Source organism: Trifolium pratense, linkage group LG7, assembly GCF_020283565.1.
Source record: "Trifolium pratense cultivar HEN17-A07 linkage group LG7, ARS_RC_1.1, whole genome shotgun sequence".
Lineage (NCBI taxonomy): Eukaryota > Viridiplantae > Streptophyta > Magnoliopsida > Fabales > Fabaceae > Trifolium > Trifolium pratense.
In genome coordinates this window covers 11,423,518-11,440,478 of record NC_060065.1, presented here as the reverse complement: position 1 = coordinate 11,440,478, position 16,961 = coordinate 11,423,518, and the positions used below count along the sequence as shown (strand labels likewise).

The window sequence follows — 16,961 nt, the reverse complement described above, 5'->3', positions numbered from 1 at the left end:
TGATTCTAAAATTGTTGTTGATGCTTTACATTCAATATGAGTAGTATATCCTTGTCGTGAAACGGAGAATTATTAGTAGTCCCAAAGCGTGTGCGTTCTTTTGTTTGGTTGGTTAGGCACAATCGACTAACTCGATCTAAAGTTCTATGAAGCATCAACAATTGTGTGCATTCTTTTGTTTGGTTGGTTAGTCCCAAAGTGTGTGCGTTCTTTTCCGTTTTGTTGCGGTGTTGGATTTGATTCCTATTGAAAGATGCGCTTCAACAATTATAAATTTAATCATGAGGGTATCAATGTTGCACATCTGAATGCATAAATATTTCGATTACTTTAATTTTGTCATAGTATTTATAGTAGACATTTTGTCGTTGTGTGCTAAATGCTAATAACTTGGATGAAGTGAGTATGATCGCAAATTCATCATTTACATTTTGAATGATGTTAAATATATGGTTGTATTTGATGTATTCTATAAATTTGAATTAATTAATATTGTAAAAAAAAAAACTTGATTACCTTTTATTCGTACTTTTATTATGTATTTTAAAAAAAGTCCCATTATGCTTCTATTTTGTCCTAATGTCCTAATAATGATAGCAGCATAAGGTTCAATATTAATTATCATCCGTCAAAACTTTCCTTTTTAATTTGAATTATATTAATCAAGCCTGGGCCCTTGAGATGGATTGAGAGCACATTTTAACCAATTGATTCTAACACATAATACAAAACAAAAATGTCCACATGTCATAATTTTCATCATAATTAGTGACATCAAAGATGCAAATCTACGTGGTGATTAGAAGTTATCTACTTGATGATCCATATATATACCAACAAAAATGATATTCAAAACTGTGAGCTGTAAATTTTAAGCTCCATATTCCTTGGCATATCCGATTGGATATATTACTTTCCTTTAACTTTGTTTTAAAACTTGCATATTTAAAATGTTTTTATCGCTATATGACTCCTCAAACTTTTGAATAATGGTATCATTTTTATTGGACAAAATTATCTAAACTAGATGCATGTTCACCAGTTCTATTTATAAAAAGTTCCTTTTCTCTAAGGTAACTTATCTAGAATTAGACTATTTGAGTTAACTTCAAGATCAAACATACTCTCTCACAGTTTTAAATTACGGCCGTTGATTAAAAAGTAGACAATTTAAATTATATATATTAATAAAATTAGGTTGGGACATCAGCATTTTATATGCAGGAGCCAGGGTTCGAACCCTGGACACTCCACTTATCCATCTTTAAATGTGGAATTTCAAGCCACTAGGCTACCTGACCAAAAAAAAAAAAAAAATTAGCTACGATCAATTTCAATAGTTGATTTTAAATCGAACGGTTAAGATAAACAACCGTGTGACTTAGTTACTACTTCAAATTCAAATCCTTAGGCCTAGTGGGTAAAACTTAAAGGTAGAGAGAGCTGCAATGATTATCTAGTTTATTAACCATTGAAAATCTAAATTTGACTTATCATGTTAACTAGATCAGTCAAATACATGTTTCTATTTGTATTTTTTATAGCATAACAAAATAATAATTTGATAAATACTTTTTACTAATAACATGGTTATCAAAACAAAATTGTTAGTTGGTACAGTGATAATTGACGCTGAATTTGGTGGGAGTATTACGGTTTGATCTATCACAACTGCGATCGGGAGGAAGTTGAAATCACTTGATACCAAACCTGATCCCAACCAGATTAGGTATTTTCTATTTAAAAAAAAAAAAAGAAAAATGTGACAAAAATACAAATTCATGTGTATGTGTTACTATTCTTTTCTATCATCATTGACCCTAACCACTGCCCTCTCCAAAGCCTAAAAAACAAAAAGAGCTATAGTGAGTTTCTTGGAAGCCACTCTTGAAGCTTTATATATATATATATATAAACAAATATGCACAATTCAAATAGCACTACAATCTTGTGTATATAAACTTCATCACAATATTAATATTCAAGCAAAGCAATCACTTCACTTTCACAAACTTCTCATATTTCTTTCACCTTCTCTGTTTTCTTCTTTGCTTCTGTGATAATTCTTGATCTCTCTTCTCTTCAAGGAGTGTCAAATCAAATTCAGAATCAGTCATGGAAGGAAAAACCAATAAGAACAAGGTGGAAAAAGTTGAATTAGGTTGTAATTTCATGGGAAAAATCTTCAAATTCAAAACCAACAAGCTCAGAAATTCATCATCTGTTCATTCACTACCCATAAAGACAATTAACAATCCACAACAAAAAGAATCCAAAGGGTCACCAAATCACGACTCGAAAATTTCAACAGAGCCTCAACCACAAAAAAGCATCACTTTTTCTCACACACCTACAGATTCTGCAAGAAGTTCAATTCAACAGAAAGAGCCTAATGGTAATTCTTCAGGACTTGCAAGAATAAGCACTTCTAGTCGCCCCCGCGAGAATGAAAACAAATCACCAAGCAAAGATTTGAGTACTATAAAACTAACTGGAAATTTGCTTACAAATAGTAGCTATAACAGTCCAAGAACAAGTATTACAAAGAATAATAAAGAGTTAAATTCTGTGCCATGTTCTTTGAATAATAGTGTAATGGGGAATATAATGAGGAAAAGTGGTGATGGGGTGGCGCAATTTCGAAGTCCTAGGAGCAACAGAGTAGTAGACCCTGAGGTGTTGAAATCAATGGGAAATGAAGCATACAAACAAGGAAGATTTTCTGAGGCTTTAGCTTTGTATGAACGAGCTATTGCTATTGATTCCAATAAGGCAACTTATCATTGCAATAAGAGTGCTGCTTTAATTGGTTTGGGAAGGTTGAAGGATGCAATTGTTGAGTGTGAGGAAGCTATTAGGATTGAACCTTCCTATGCTAGAGCTCATAGCCGTTTGGCTACAATATATTTCAGGTACTCAATAAAAACTAAATATGCTTTGTTACCAATATTTAGTTGGTCCAGTAGTGATTGAAGCTGAACTTGGTAGGGAGGACCACGGTTTGATCCCCGCAACTGCGATCGGGAGGGGGCTGAAACCACTTGATGCCATAATGACTCCCGAACCAGATTAAGCGGTCTGGTGGACCGGATACCGGTGGTGAAAACCAAAAAAAATAAAAATTCTTTGTTCAATTTTAGATGGACTAGTACTAAAAGTAACGATGATCAATTTTAATGCAGGTTGGGAGAAGCTGAAAAGGCATTGAATTGCAATAAAGAAACTCCATATTTTGATTCAGAACTTGCTCACCAAGCTCAGGCTCTTCAAATTCACCTTGACAAATGCAGTGAAGCTAGGAAAGGCAATGACTGGAAAGTTATATTGAAAGAAACAAAGTCTGCAATATCATTAGGTGCTGATTCAGCTCCAAAGGTTAGTTTCCTTGGTCAAATGTTAGAATTTCCCTTTATTTTTATTTGTAAGTTCCATTATAGAAAAGATGATAAATTATGCTTATGCTGATTTAAAAATTGTTATGTCTACCAGGTCTATGCTTTACAAACTGAAGCCTTGCTGAAGCTCTTAAGGCATCAAGAAGCTTATGCCACCTACGAGAAAATTTCAAAATTGGACCTTGATTGGTGTAACAAATTATTTGGACCTGTTTCTAGTGCTTACCTTCTGATGATAGGAGCACAAGTTTACTTGGCAACCGGCAGGTTGGTGAAAATGCTTTATTTTTAAGTGTTTAATAAATTATTCAAGTGTTTAAAATCATATGTTAATAAAGAATGAACACCAATTTAGGAAATAAGGGACCACATTGAAATATTAAAAAGCATACTTTTTTTTAAATGTGTTAAAAAGCATAGTAATTAGTGCTAAGTGCTGAATATCAGGCTTTCCCTTTTTGATAACAGATTCGCTCATTTTTTTAATTTGGGTTTTCACCACCAGTATTCGGTCCACTGGACCGCCTAATTTGGTTCGGGGGTTAGTTCCGACATCAAGTGGTTTCATCCCCCTCCCAATCGCAGTTGCGCCAATGTTGCATATTGACTAATACAAATAATTGAAACACAATTGGTGTGACACATTATCTTAGTCTCGTTAAGAATGACCCTAAGTTGTTTGTTTTGCATTTTATGTGCTGACAGATTTGAGGATGCTGTAAAAGCATCACAACAAGCAGCTAAACTTGATCCAAGCAACAGTGATGTGAATGCAGTGGTACGAAGGGCAAGAGCCACGACATCAGCAAGATTGAGTGGTAACTTGCTCTTCAAGGCATCAAAGTTCACCGAAGCATACGCAGTATACAATGAAGGACTAGAGCACGATCCTTTCAACTCAGTTCTTCTATGTAACAGGGCAGCATGCCGTTCTAAGCTAGGTCAATTTGAGAAGGCAATTGAAGATTGCAACGTAGCTCTTACTGTTCAGCCTAGTTATAGCAAGGCAGTGTTGCGACGGGCTAATTGCAATGCCAAGGTGCTTTAATATCTAAATTTAATACTTATTAAATTTTTAGTATAAACTTGTTTTCGGTTCATTAATAACAAGTTATTTTCTTTTGTTTTTCACATATAATAGTTGGAAAGATGGGAAGCTGCAATTCAAGACTATGAAATGTTGATAAGAGAAAAGCCAGGGGATGAGGAGGTTGCTAGGGCTTTGTTTGAGATCCAGCTAAAACTCAAAATTATGCGCGGCGAAGATACTAAGGACTTGAAATTTGGTTCAAATTTGTTTTGTATATCAACCAATGATAAGTTTAGACATTATGTAACCTCACCTGGTAAGTCATTGTTTGATTCAATTGAATTTTGGCATTGCGATTGTGACACAACAAACACTTATTTAGTTGTGTATACTTGGACAGGTATGTCTGTGGTGCTCTTTTGCAACAAGGTTACTCATAAGCAAGTTTTGTTGGTGTTGGAGCAAACTTGCAAGAGATTCCCATCGGTTAATTTCCTTAAGGTTGGTAATTTTTTAATCTTTAGGCTTTGCAACTTGTTGGGTTACTAACTGAAAATTGAATAATGTATCTTAAAATCTAATAGACTATTAGGATGGTATTAGCATAGGAATTGATCACTTTAGAGGAGCCGGATCTGTGAAGCACGGACACTCCTTAGATTAGGTGTGTCCTGGTGTCTGACACCGACATGGCGCCAATACTTATTATTACATTGAATCATGTCATTTTCTCGAATTATTATAGTTGTCGACATGTCAGTGTCCATGTCATGTATGGTGTCTGTGTCCGTGCTTCATAGAGCCGGATTCAATGGGAACAAAGAAAAAGTTTGACTATGGATTTGAAAAAAAAAATGCTTTGTTTCTTATAATTGATTTACAATTTCAGGTGGAGATTGAAGACCACCCTTACTTGACAAAATCAGAAGGTGTGAACTCTGTCCCAGCATTCAAAATATACAAGAATGGATCAAGGGTAAAAGAAATCTCTGGCAACAACCATGAGTTGCTAGAAAGATCAATTAAATTATACAGCAGCTGAAGAAACCAAAGAAGAAGCATACCATTGTTGTAGCTTTTAGGAAAATTTATAGGAAAAGGGGATTTTTGTGTGTTAGTAATTGATTCTTTTAATCCTTTGGGTGTTTGGTTAGGCTTTAATTCTTCATACCCCATATTTGGTGTAATGCACATTGGTTTGGGAAACCCAAACAATTTTTTTATATGTATAAGTTATATATGTATTCTTTAGAGGAGTGATTTTTCATAGTTTGTTATTTTAAATTATTAATGTAATCAAAGGATCACAATTGCTGTAAATTGAAGAGTCTTTGTGCAATATGGAAACTTATGAAATATTTATCATTGTGTATCAACTAAACTTGATTCTAACCCTTTTTCAATTGTTTTGAAACCCACCACATGAGTTAATTTGGTGTTGAAAGCTTGAGACATTACTTTAAATCAACTCCCATTAATAAATTGCAAAATTGTTGTTTTTCAGATTAGTAGATATTTGAATAAGGAGTTCAGATATGCTAAATTATTTTATCCTCCATTATATTTTCATTATCTTGCTCAGATCGTGACACATGGATGAAAACTAATTAATGGTTCAGATTAGATTGGAATATCAATTCTTCTTCTTCCTTGTCACGAGAACCCATCTACTTCTCTCTCATATTTTTGTCTTCTCCGTCACCTCTCAATCTTTCTGCCGCATCTCCATCTCTCTATCATAGTGTCTCTCACTCATCGTCGCCGACAAGACGTCTTCCTTCCTCACCGCCGCGCCGCCGCCGTGTCTCCCTGCCACATCCCCCTTTTCAATTTTGGTTTAAGATGGTTTGATTGAAATTGAAGATTATCACTGAAACTGAAGACTGCTTTGGTTGAAATTTCGGATACCAAATTTTATAAAAAAAACAAAGAAAAATTATTCTTTTCAATTTGAATAGAATATTATTTCAAAATGGTTAATAAGTTAATTAGTGGTGTAAAGACACTGTTAATTTTGGCACCATAGGGATCCCAATTAGGTGTTGCACTAATGACAGCATGCAATAAATACGATTGGACCATCCGATTAAAATTGGAGATTCCGATTTCAAAATCAGAATTTTTTATACTTTAGAAGAGTTATAATCCTATTTTAACATATTAAAATAGGAAATTAAATGATTTGGCAATGTTTTTTTTTTGGTAGACAAGAGGGTCAAAAGACCCTAGGAAAAAATTACAAGGAAATTAAATGAGGGGTAGCAACTCCTGACAAATCTGCTGCAAAGAGTAAACTAATAAGATCCGGACAAGACTCATAATAAATCAAGGACCCTCTTGTATCGCATCCTATGTTAGCTAACATCTTAATCTTAATCTTAATAATATACAAACTCAAACCCATGTTAGGGAAAACTTGATGATTTGTCCACCTCTAACCACATTGTTGCTAAATCATCATTAAAAAACATTATTTCTTTGCCATATTAAACTTTGTTGCCACATAAGTTGTTTGACATGGAAGAAATTTCAAACATTTGAATTTTCCCTCTTCTTTTGGCTTACTTTGCAAAATTGGATCTTCGAAGAAACAGCAAGATCTGGCCCATCATATATGAAAGAAAGCAAATTTATGTATTCTTTTAATTCCTTACTTTAGTGATTGTATTTGAAAACTACTCATTAGTTTGAAGTAAAAAACGACTCATTTATGCTTTATCAGTTGAACTATGACCGTGTTTGAAAACTACTCACTTTTGGCATATTTTTGGCATATTAAGATTTATTGATTTCTTGATACATTTGAAGCTTTACTCTATATGTTGATATGCCTTTCTTTGAGACTAATCTTTGCTCACTTTTGTTTCTTTTGACTCCAAAAATACATTTTTGAAACATTGAGCAACTAACATATTCATTGAGCTTATAGTGGTGATTCAACTTAGAGATAGATTTCTTTTAAAGTTAGGGTCTTGCTAACTAGTGCCCCCGGGGCACTAGTTAAGGAACCAAAAGAAGAAATAAAATAAAAGTTGTGTATGAAAAATATCAAAATATAGACTTTTGTTGTATTGACTACACAATTTCCAAGTAAAACTTTCTAAATTTGAATCATTTGCCTTAAAGTTATAAGATCAAGTGAAACTCCACACTATAAAAATTTATATTTTTCATGTTAGGATTTGTATTTTAAAGATAATATAAAAATCTACATGAGGTTTGCATTTTTTGTCGTTGATTAATTTAGGATTTCTGGACTTCTTTCAAAAGTATATCCATATGCTTTCTTCCTCATGATAACTAAAAAGTGTTAGTATACTTGCCTAGGTTTGCTAATGACACTTATCAATAGCTATTCATGCATATTTGTTTGAGCTTGCCCTTTATTAGAAAAGGGATTCTGAAGAAGAGTTGTTTGCAATTGTGTGATGGAAACACGAGATATTAAGCTTTGCAAGGAATATCAAAAGGGGTCATGGTGCTAATGGAATTGATCCCTCAAAGTACTTTGCAATATTATTTTCCATATTTCTTTTGTCTAACATTTGACTTGATTGATATGTAATGGGAATTTATCAATAGTGGATTAAAGTATGTATATATTTTCTTTTATGCAATAGTTTATTCAAATGTTTATAAACTACTCCCTCCGTCCCAAAATATAAGCAAAAATTGGTCAATGAAAGTTGATGTATTTGGTTTAAAATTTAGTCCAGATACATTCACTTTTGTTGACCTCCTTTTGCTTATATTTTGGGACGGAGTAGTATTTGGACTCGACACCAAATGACCTTGCTTAAAAGAATAGTCTTTGCTGGAATGCAACATAAAAATAATTTTATTAAGATAGTAAGATCACCAATGATACTAAAGTAGAAACGATATACCAAATTTTTAACTTCATATATTAGCCATTAGTTTGTTGGCTGTTATTATAAGCTAGTTGAATATATTTGGCATTGAAACACCAAGCCAAAAAATAGTCTTTGTAGATAATATTATTGTTAACTTCACCAAAATACACATTGTTTATGTAACTTTAGTATAATTAAGTTCCAAATTTTATATTTAGAAAAAACACGGGATGCGTCCCGGAAGAGTTATGTTTATGCATATATCAACTTTGTTAAATAATATAAAGGGATGATGATGTTATGTAATTTTATGATAATTAAGTTTCAAGTTTTATATTTAGAAAAAATGCAGGGCATTCCAGAAGTGTTATGTTTATGCGTATATTAACTTTGTTAAGAAACAATATTTTACTATTTGATTCGATTTAATTTGTACTATATTCTTCCGGTAATGGTAAGCAAAAAATATTTTATCTAAATTAAAGGGTGAAGCTAAGAAACAATATTTTGCCATTTAATTTATCACAAATTTATATAGCATTTGCAAATTGATAATTGTGTACAAAATTACTAAAAGACGATGTTTTCCGTGCGTTAGCACGGGCACTAGAACTAGTATCAACACATTTATTAACCTCGCGATAGGAGTGTTGAATTTTTATCTCTCAATCACACTCGGACTCTAAAAAATGTCTAATGCGTCTCACTAAGCTCCAGCATACCGTGCTTGCATGCTTTTCCTCTTTAAGAGGCTTCAATTTAGCTATGACATATGGTTAATGTTTTGTAAAATATTCATTCAAGTTTTATGATTTGGAATTTTTTATTGTGTCTTTGCAGATCAGATGGATACTACACCTTCTGTAACTTGAAATATATTTCTAAGGTCATAAAATATCACTACACAACCATTGATTTAATCCAAATTTCTCATGACCAATATTGTCAGCAACTATAAGTATGTATATACCTCCAACTCTTATTAAAAAAAATAAGGGATACATAAAAAATAAAAAGCAAAGTGACATGAGACTTGCAACTCATAAAGAAAATTAAGATCTTATATGATTACACTATTAAAATAAAATATGATATATCCTTTCAAACTTATAAAAATTATAAAAGATCTATTACATTAAAATATAAACAAAAACTACGTTAATTAAATATTTTAATCGAACCCGTCGGGTTTATTCCTAGTAATTACTAAAAGGGACAGAGATCTCATAAAATATATGGATATCAGCAAATAATCATCTACTATTCTCAAGTCACATCCATTAACATCACAATGCAAATGCGGCTGAAGTTAATATGCAGGGGTTTTTTATGCACAGTACATAAGTCAATTTTAGCCACTTGATCATGGAATTGTTTTGCCACGTGTTACGATCTGAATGCGTGACACTGTGAGCCTTGTCACACACGATCACAGAGCTTATTCATCGTCTTCGCCGTTTCAAAGAAATCGCTCGTCTACGCCGTCGCCGTTTCAAACCTTCTTCTCCATCGTCTTCGCCGTTTCAAAGCTCCTTCTTCGTCGTCTTCTCCATTATGTCCATCGTCCGTTCGTTGTAGTACTAGAGTAAGCTTATTCTCCGTCGCCGTTTCAAAGATTCTTCTCCATCGTCTTCTCCATTCTCTCTATCGTCTGTTCATTGTAGTACTAGAGTAAGCTTCTTCTGATTTTGATATTCATTTTGATTTTGTCTGAACTGAATGTTGTTTTGATTTGAGAATTAGGTTTCATCATTCATCACCATTGATTTTGATTCTGAGTTTGAGGATTAGGTTAAACTAAATTGAATTTTGATTTCATCATTCATCACCATTGATTTCACATTGACAGAAGAAGATTATGTTGAATTGAATAATTTAGGAATTGAATAATTGCTGAAACCATAAAACCATACTTATGGTTTCAATGTCATTTTTCTCTTTTTCTAGGTGTTTTGTATATCCCCTACCATACATAGCTAGCTAGTTGTGTAAGTTGCTGGGATTAATCAGGGATCAAGCTGCGGCAATCATACGTAAGTTGCTGACTTATGGTTCGAAAGTACAATACATATTTTGATACATCTTGATTCTAACTGGAAGCATGAAGTGAACAATTGGCTACGACTTAGTATCTTGGTTCTAAGCTTTACATAAATATAATTCCATTAAGTTTTCCATCTTGTATTTTTAATGTTTATCGAGTTGATGTTCCCCGTGCTTTCAATGTGCTAGTAAACTGTGAGGCTCCGCAAATGCAATCTTACTCTGATATAGTTAATGTGAAATATCATTACTATCATTCTAGTTACTAGTAACACTGGTGGAATTGTGGTTATATATTTCATAATTTTTTTTATATAACATTGGCTCCATTTTTTCTCTTGATGGCAGGTAGATGTAGGTAATAGACCAGTAACTGGCCTTAGATTACAATTGGAAGGGAAAAGAAGCAACCGGCTTGCCATTCATCTGCAGCATCTGGCTTCTCTACCGAAGTCCTTATCACTTGCAGACAGTGCAAATGCTTATTCGTCTTGTGACTTGTATAGTTGCAAGTACCATAAGAAACTGAAATAATCTCCCCATCTCAGATTGAACTCTCTCTCAGCTCCAACGCCGCTCTCTCTCACTGCAACGCCGCTCTCTCTCACTCCAACGTCGCTCTCTCTCAGCTCAATGGATTCACAAACTGTTCGCTCCGACTCTGCTATCTGACGCCGACGTAGCTTGTTCCAACGTCGTCGTATCTTGCCGCCGACGTAGCTCGCTCCGACGCCGACGACAACTCTTATTTGTTATTTTTAGGTATTGATTCCATCTTTTAATATTTTGATTCAATCTCTTATAGCTTGAAGCTAAATTGAAGCATTATTGAAGCTAAATTGTTATGTTCCACGAGCTTGAAGATTAATTAGGTTCAATTTAGTATCAAAATTGGCATAAAAGTATGCGTTTTGCAACTTCACAAATACACGCTATTAAGGCTATTGATGCAATACCATTCAGCATGTTTCTTTCAGAATCTGTTGATATGTTAGCTAGTTTGGATCCATATCAACTTACTAAGGCTATTTTGTGATCATGTTTAGATAAAATTTATCCGGGTTGTGCATTAGTTTGTGCATTAGATAAAAATCTTACTAAGGCTATTTTGTGATCATGTTTAGATAAAATTTAGGGCGGTGCAGGTGTGCAACACAATTAAGAAATGTGGAGATATAAGTTTGAGCTCATAGTATTTTATGTTTCTGTACTATAAGAGTGATGTGTGATGACAAAAGGGAAACGCTGTTCATTGAACTCTTGATGGACAATGAACTTGAAACTTGTATGATTGAATTTTATAGGATAATATTTAGTGTGGAGTGAAGTTCTCTGTCTATACTTTAGATTATAATGTCTTTTATAAACAATTAGATTGTAGTTCTTTATAATTGAAATAAATATACACATGTCTAGCTACATATGATAGAAACAAATATACACTGAAACCATTAATATTGGTAAATGGTTTCAGTGTATAACTTACTGAAACCATAAAACCATACTTATGGTTTCAATGTTATATTTCTCTTTTTTTAGGTTTTTGTATAGTGAATGTGTTCTTGATTTTGATTTTTATTGATTCGATTGTGTTTTTGTATATGTTTTGATTCAATTGTGTTTTAAATGGATTTAACGTCCACTTCATCTGGAATTGGTGATATTCTTTCGACTGAAGCATCTGGAAGTGAACCATTGACTTCATCTGATAGTTCTCAATGTTGCCACCCTGACATTAAGAAATCATGGGACACTTTAGTATTTCATTCTATTAAAGAGGTTGAAGATTTCTATGGTCAGTATGCATATAAAACTGGATTTTCAATCAGGAGTATGTTGAAGTCGAAGAATAATTCAAAGAATAAGAAGTCGGATAAGATACATTACCTACGTTATGTTTGTAACAAAGAAGGTTTTAAGAAAGGAAGTTTGCTTAATCCGAACAACAAGCCAAGATCAGACAGTCCGGTTGTTATTGAATTTGAAAAAGTGAAAGAGAGACCAGAGGAAAGGGTTGGTTGTAAAGCTGGAATATATCTGAAGTTGGATGAAACATTGAATGTTTATAAGATATATAGATGGGAAGGGACACACTGTCATGAACTACATAGAAAAGAGCATCACCGCTACCTCAGATCATTCCGAGAAGTAAATGAAGTTCAAGGACAACTTGCTTTAATTAATTCTAAAGCTGGAATGTCGATGAGGACGTCTTATGAAGTCATGGGTCAGGGAGTTGGAGGCACGGAGAATCTCCCATTTCGGTTTTCGGACTTAAAGAATTATTTGATGACAATTCGTTCAAAGGAGATGATAAGGGGTGAAGCAACTGTAATTCAAGAGTTTTTTAGGAATGAAGCTATGTCGAAACCATCTTTTTATTATGATATGCAAGTTGATGCTGCAGAAGACATAGCTAGCATTTTTTGGGCAGATGGAATTATGCAACTGGATTATTCTTTATTTGGCGATGTCGTCAGTTTCGATACAACGTACCGAACAAACAATCAATATCGTCCATTAGGTTAGTATTTTTTTGCTTTTAAATTAGTACTGAGTTGATTTGGTTCATTTAAAACTGGAAAATATCTGAAGTTTGACTTTCAGTATTTTATACACTGAAACCATTACTCTTGGTAAATGGTTTCAGTTTATAACTTGCTGAAACCATCAAACCATACTTATGGTTTTAATGCTATATTTCTCTTTTTTTTAAGGTGTTTTGTATATCCCCCTACCAACCATACATAGCTAGCTAGTTGTGTATAATTTTGGTTTTGCTTTTGATCTTGATTTTGATTTTGATTCAATTATAATGTCTTTTGTAAACAATGAAACCATTAATATTGGTAAATGGTTTCAGTATATAACTTACTTATGATTGCTTTATATATGTTGTAATTTGTTTTGATTTGGTTCATTTATTTTTGCAGCCGCCTTTCTTGGTTTTGACAATCATCGCAAGAGTGTCTTATTTGGTGCTGCGTTACTGTATGATGAGACAGCTGCTACTTTTGATTGGTTATTTACCACATTCTTGAAGTGCATGTCTAATAAGAAACCACAGACGATATATACAGACCAGGCTACTGCGTTGTTGAAGTCAGTTCCGAATATTTTTCAAGGTGTTTTCCATGGTCTTTGTTCGTGGCACATGTCAGAGAATGCAAAGAAAAATCTCGGTACTCGTGCGAACAGTTCCTTTTTTGATGAGTTAACTATTTTGATTTCAAATGTAGAAGACGAATCAGATTTTGACTACAATTGGGATCGGATGATGAAAAATTGTTTTGATGGAAGGCCTATTTCAGACTGGACATGGCTTGTCCAGACTCATAGGAATCGTATGCACTGGTCTTCAGCTTGGGTCAAGTCACATTTTACAGCTGGTCTGAAGACGACCCAGTTAAGTGAGTCTTTCAATGCTTTTCTTCGTGGATTTTTGCAGCCAGACCATTCACTTGTTCAATTCTTTAGTCATTTCAACGTTATGGTTCAGAGGATGAGGGATAATCATGCTGAGTTGGACTTCAAGGCTGCTAACACTAGAACAAGGAATAATTACCCCAACAGTCAACTGATGCGGTCCGTTGTAAAGAAGTACACACCAGCTTCTTTTGCATTTATCCACAGGCAATATGACCTTTCCTTCAAATACTATTATCAAGAGGACACATCAAAAGGGTCTGAGTTAAATAAGTTTTTCAAAGTGTTCACAATTGAAAAGGTTGATGATCCTGATGAAGTAGATGATCATAATGATGATGATGCTCATAATGATAATGGTGGGGCTTCAAATTCTGATGAATTTCAAGAAATTATCCCGAGTTTCGAAGAGCTTGATCGACTTGATGAGAGGGTTGTCACAGTTGACATTAGGAGCAAAAGTTTTAGTTGCACATGTCGTATGTTTGAGAACAGGGGATTCTTATGTCGACATGTTTTCAAAATCTTGGAGTTCTTGGGTGGTTCTGTGCAATATCATTGTTTGAAGACAATACCTGCACAATATATTTTGAAGCGTTGGACTAGAGATGTGCGTCCGTCTGTCGATAAGCTGAAATCTTCCATCACTATTGGCACTGAAGACACCACCCAAGCACAACGATATCAACAAATTTGTGTTGTTACAGTTCAGCTTTCTACGCGTGTTTGTGAAGATGAGGAGGCTTCTAAAATTTTTCTTGATGGTGTTATTGAAGCTGGGAAAAAGGCAGAGGAGTTACTTTTTTCTAAAGGTATCGGTACAAACCCGTCGTCAGTGACGCCATCTAAGTCTTCAAAAGCAATTGTTGTTGTTGGTGAACCATCTTCCGGGAAGTCCACTGCACCAAAGTTCAAAGAAAGACCAAATCCAATTAAGTCAAAGAAACGACTTAAAAGTGATTATGAAAAAGCTAGAGAAAGACAGAAACTCATTATGGAGCGAAAGAAACAAAAGAGAGAAGATGAGGAAGCTTTAAAGAAAAAAAGTGCAGTAGGAGAAATGCAAGAGCAGCAGTAATGTTCCTGACTTCCAAGGTTCGGCTTCAATTTGCATTCTTTTATTCATTTCTTGATACAGTTGGGTTATGTTTGTTTTTGCTTGTAATATCTAAAGTTTAATAAATGGAATGCAGCACTTTGAATAGCATTATTATATGAATGTATTTGATATTTTAGTTTAATGAATTGTAATCTTCCTAGTAGCTGTATGTGAAATGATTGCAGTTTTTGGAATAGATAAAGGGAGTACATTATATGGTTTTTTGGTTTCCTGGTTTGTATATGGTTTCATTTGATAAGCTTATGAGTTAGTAGTGAACAATGTATGTTCTATTAATGCAGAATTTGGCCATAGAAACATGCTTGATCTGATTTAGTACATCTTTTTTCATTCCAATTTGATGGCTGCCCAATGGAAAGAAGTAGGACATAACAATGTGTCAGTTGTTTGGATAATTTGTTTTAATATTCAGATTTAATACACATTTTGATGTTTGGTTGTGCTACATTGTGATTTATTATGTTAGAAGTGTTATAGTTTCCTTTTGACCATTTTTTTTTACGCGCTTTTATTGCACTGAGTGCAGCTTTACCACTGAATTTGATGCTTTTATATTTGGTTTATCTCATGTTATTCTTTACTGAAATCTCCAGGTTCTAAGAATTTCAGGGTTGCAAGCAGAGGTTGATGCCATCGCCTCATTCCCTTTTGTGGAGCAAAGATTGATTTCACTCTACAAATGTCAAGATTAAGCTTGCATTTGTATGTCTATTTGAGCTTTAAAATCAAACTTGTAAAGGATGTGAGACATGGTTGTGTATTTTTGGATAATTCATTATCTTTGATTGGTAAATTGATAATATAATAACATTTTTATATTTGGTCCATTATTATGATTATATTTAGCCATTTGTTACTTTCCTCTTGCACTTTTAACAAGACTGATGGAAGACTAATGGAAGTTTCAACTAATGGAAGTTTATGAACCTTTTATCAAAAGTGTATATGTAACTGAAGCCATTTAACAAGACTAATGGTTTCAGTGTATAACTTACTGAAACCATTTAACAAGAGTAATGATTTCAGTGTACAAATTCATCATGGGTTAATAATATTCAAAATCAAGGTTATAATATTGAAAATCATAAGTATGAAAACCAAAATCAAGAGTTTTTTGATGTGTTGGATTCAAATGCACGTCCTTCAAATGGGTTGATTCGAAGACCATGCTTATCTTTCTCATGTTGGGAGACCATCCTTAAGTAGGTTTCAACTAATGGAAGTTCCTGAACCTTTTGTCAAAAGTGTATATGTAACTGAAACCATTTAACAAGACTAATGGTTTCAGTGTAAAACGTACTGAAACCATTTATCAAGCATAATGGTTTCAATGTACAAATTGTTTAAGTGGCATTCAATTAGAGTTTTTTAAAAAATTGCTTAGATGACATTCAATTAGAGCTTCGAAAATCTATCCTAATATATCTTACTAATCTATAAATTATTTAATAAAATCTAACCAAATGCAGATCCTTTAAATTTCGAAAATTGACACAAAAACAACATAATATCCACTGGTGGAAGTTGCTTTTAAAACTGTTCATTTTTCAAAAATCAAGAGTTTTTTGATGTGTTGGATTCAAATGCACGTCCTTCAAATGAGTTGATTCGAAGACCATGCTTATCTTTCTCATGTTGGGAGACCATCCTTAAGTAGGTTTCAACTAATGGAAATTCCTGAACCTTTTTTCAAAAGTGTATATGTAACTGAAACCATTTAACTAGCCTAATGGTTTCAGTGTATAACGTACTGAAACCATTTATCAAGCATAATGGTTTCAATGTACAAATTGTTTAAGTGGCATTCAATTAGAGTTTTTTAAAAAATTGCTTAGATGACATTCAATTAGAGCTTCGAAAATCTATCCTAATATATCTTACTAATCTATAAATTACTTAATAAAATCTAACCAAATGCAGATCCTTTAAATTTTGAAAATTGACACAAAAACAACATAACATCCACTGGTGGAAGTTGCTTTTAAAACTGTTCATTTTTCTTTACGATGTGGGACTCAATCCCACTTTTTTAAATCCTTGAACAATGCTTAACACTTACAATCTGAATATTTTAAACTATGAGAATATACTTT

The 16,961-nt window shown here is 33.5% G+C and overlaps 2 protein-coding genes and 1 long non-coding RNA gene across 5 annotated transcripts; all 3 read left to right on the top strand.

Annotated features, from left to right (window-relative positions):
• The first annotated feature begins 1,797 nt into the window (after positions 1 to 1,797).
• On the top strand, positions 1,798 to 5,745 carry LOC123896971 (inactive TPR repeat-containing thioredoxin TTL3). 2 transcript variants are annotated; one of them, XM_045947436.1, is made up of 7 exons: positions 1,798 to 2,912; positions 3,183 to 3,375; positions 3,490 to 3,662; positions 4,101 to 4,434; positions 4,537 to 4,741; positions 4,826 to 4,926; positions 5,315 to 5,745. In XM_045947436.1, the coding sequence occupies exons 1-7, from the start codon at positions 2,116 to 2,118 to the stop codon at positions 5,465 to 5,467; spliced, it is 1,956 nt and encodes a 651-aa protein (XP_045803392.1). In that variant the 5' UTR covers positions 1,798 to 2,115; the 3' UTR covers positions 5,468 to 5,745. The 2 variants fall into 2 exon arrangements, with proteins under 2 accessions (XP_045803392.1, XP_045803391.1); XM_045947435.1 differs by having other exon boundaries at positions 1,917 to 2,912; positions 4,537 to 4,926.
• Positions 5,746 to 9,629: 3,884 nt separating this feature from the next.
• On the top strand, positions 9,630 to 11,558 carry LOC123896970. Its single transcript, XR_006804712.1, has 3 exons — positions 9,630 to 9,950; positions 10,227 to 10,312; positions 10,671 to 11,558. It is a non-coding gene; the product is annotated as an uncharacterized LOC123896970 (long non-coding RNA).
• Positions 11,559 to 11,915: 357 nt separating this feature from the next.
• On the top strand, positions 11,916 to 15,701 carry LOC123896968 (protein FAR1-RELATED SEQUENCE 5-like). 2 transcript variants are annotated; one of them, XM_045947434.1, is made up of 3 exons: positions 11,916 to 12,846; positions 13,256 to 14,843; positions 15,478 to 15,701. In XM_045947434.1, the coding sequence occupies exons 1-2, from the start codon at positions 11,949 to 11,951 to the stop codon at positions 14,824 to 14,826; spliced, it is 2,469 nt and encodes an 822-aa protein (XP_045803390.1). In that variant the 5' UTR covers positions 11,916 to 11,948; the 3' UTR covers positions 14,827 to 14,843; positions 15,478 to 15,701. The 2 variants fall into 2 exon arrangements, with proteins under 2 accessions (XP_045803390.1, XP_045803389.1); XM_045947433.1 differs by having other exon boundaries at positions 15,462 to 15,701.
• Positions 15,702 to 16,961: the final 1,260 nt, after the last annotated feature.

What these genes read in the sequence shown, in the direction of transcription:
- LOC123896971 (XM_045947435.1), top strand. Translation starts at nt 2,116, where the DNA reads ATGGAAGGAAAAACCAATAAGAACAAGGTGGAAAAAGTTGAATTAGGT. An exon ending in TTGGCTACAATATATTTCAG is followed by an intron (nt 2,913 to 3,182) that starts GTACTCAATAAA and finishes ATTTTAATGCAG; the next exon opens with GTTGGGAGAAGCTGAAAAGG. An exon ending in GTGCTGATTCAGCTCCAAAG is followed by an intron (nt 3,376 to 3,489) that starts GTTAGTTTCCTT and finishes TATGTCTACCAG; the next exon opens with GTCTATGCTTTACAAACTGA.
- LOC123896968 (XM_045947434.1), top strand. Translation starts at nt 11,949, where the DNA reads ATGGATTTAACGTCCACTTCATCTGGAATTGGTGATATTCTTTCGACT. An exon ending in CAATCAATATCGTCCATTAG is followed by an intron (nt 12,847 to 13,255) that starts GTTAGTATTTTT and finishes TTATTTTTGCAG; the next exon opens with CCGCCTTTCTTGGTTTTGAC.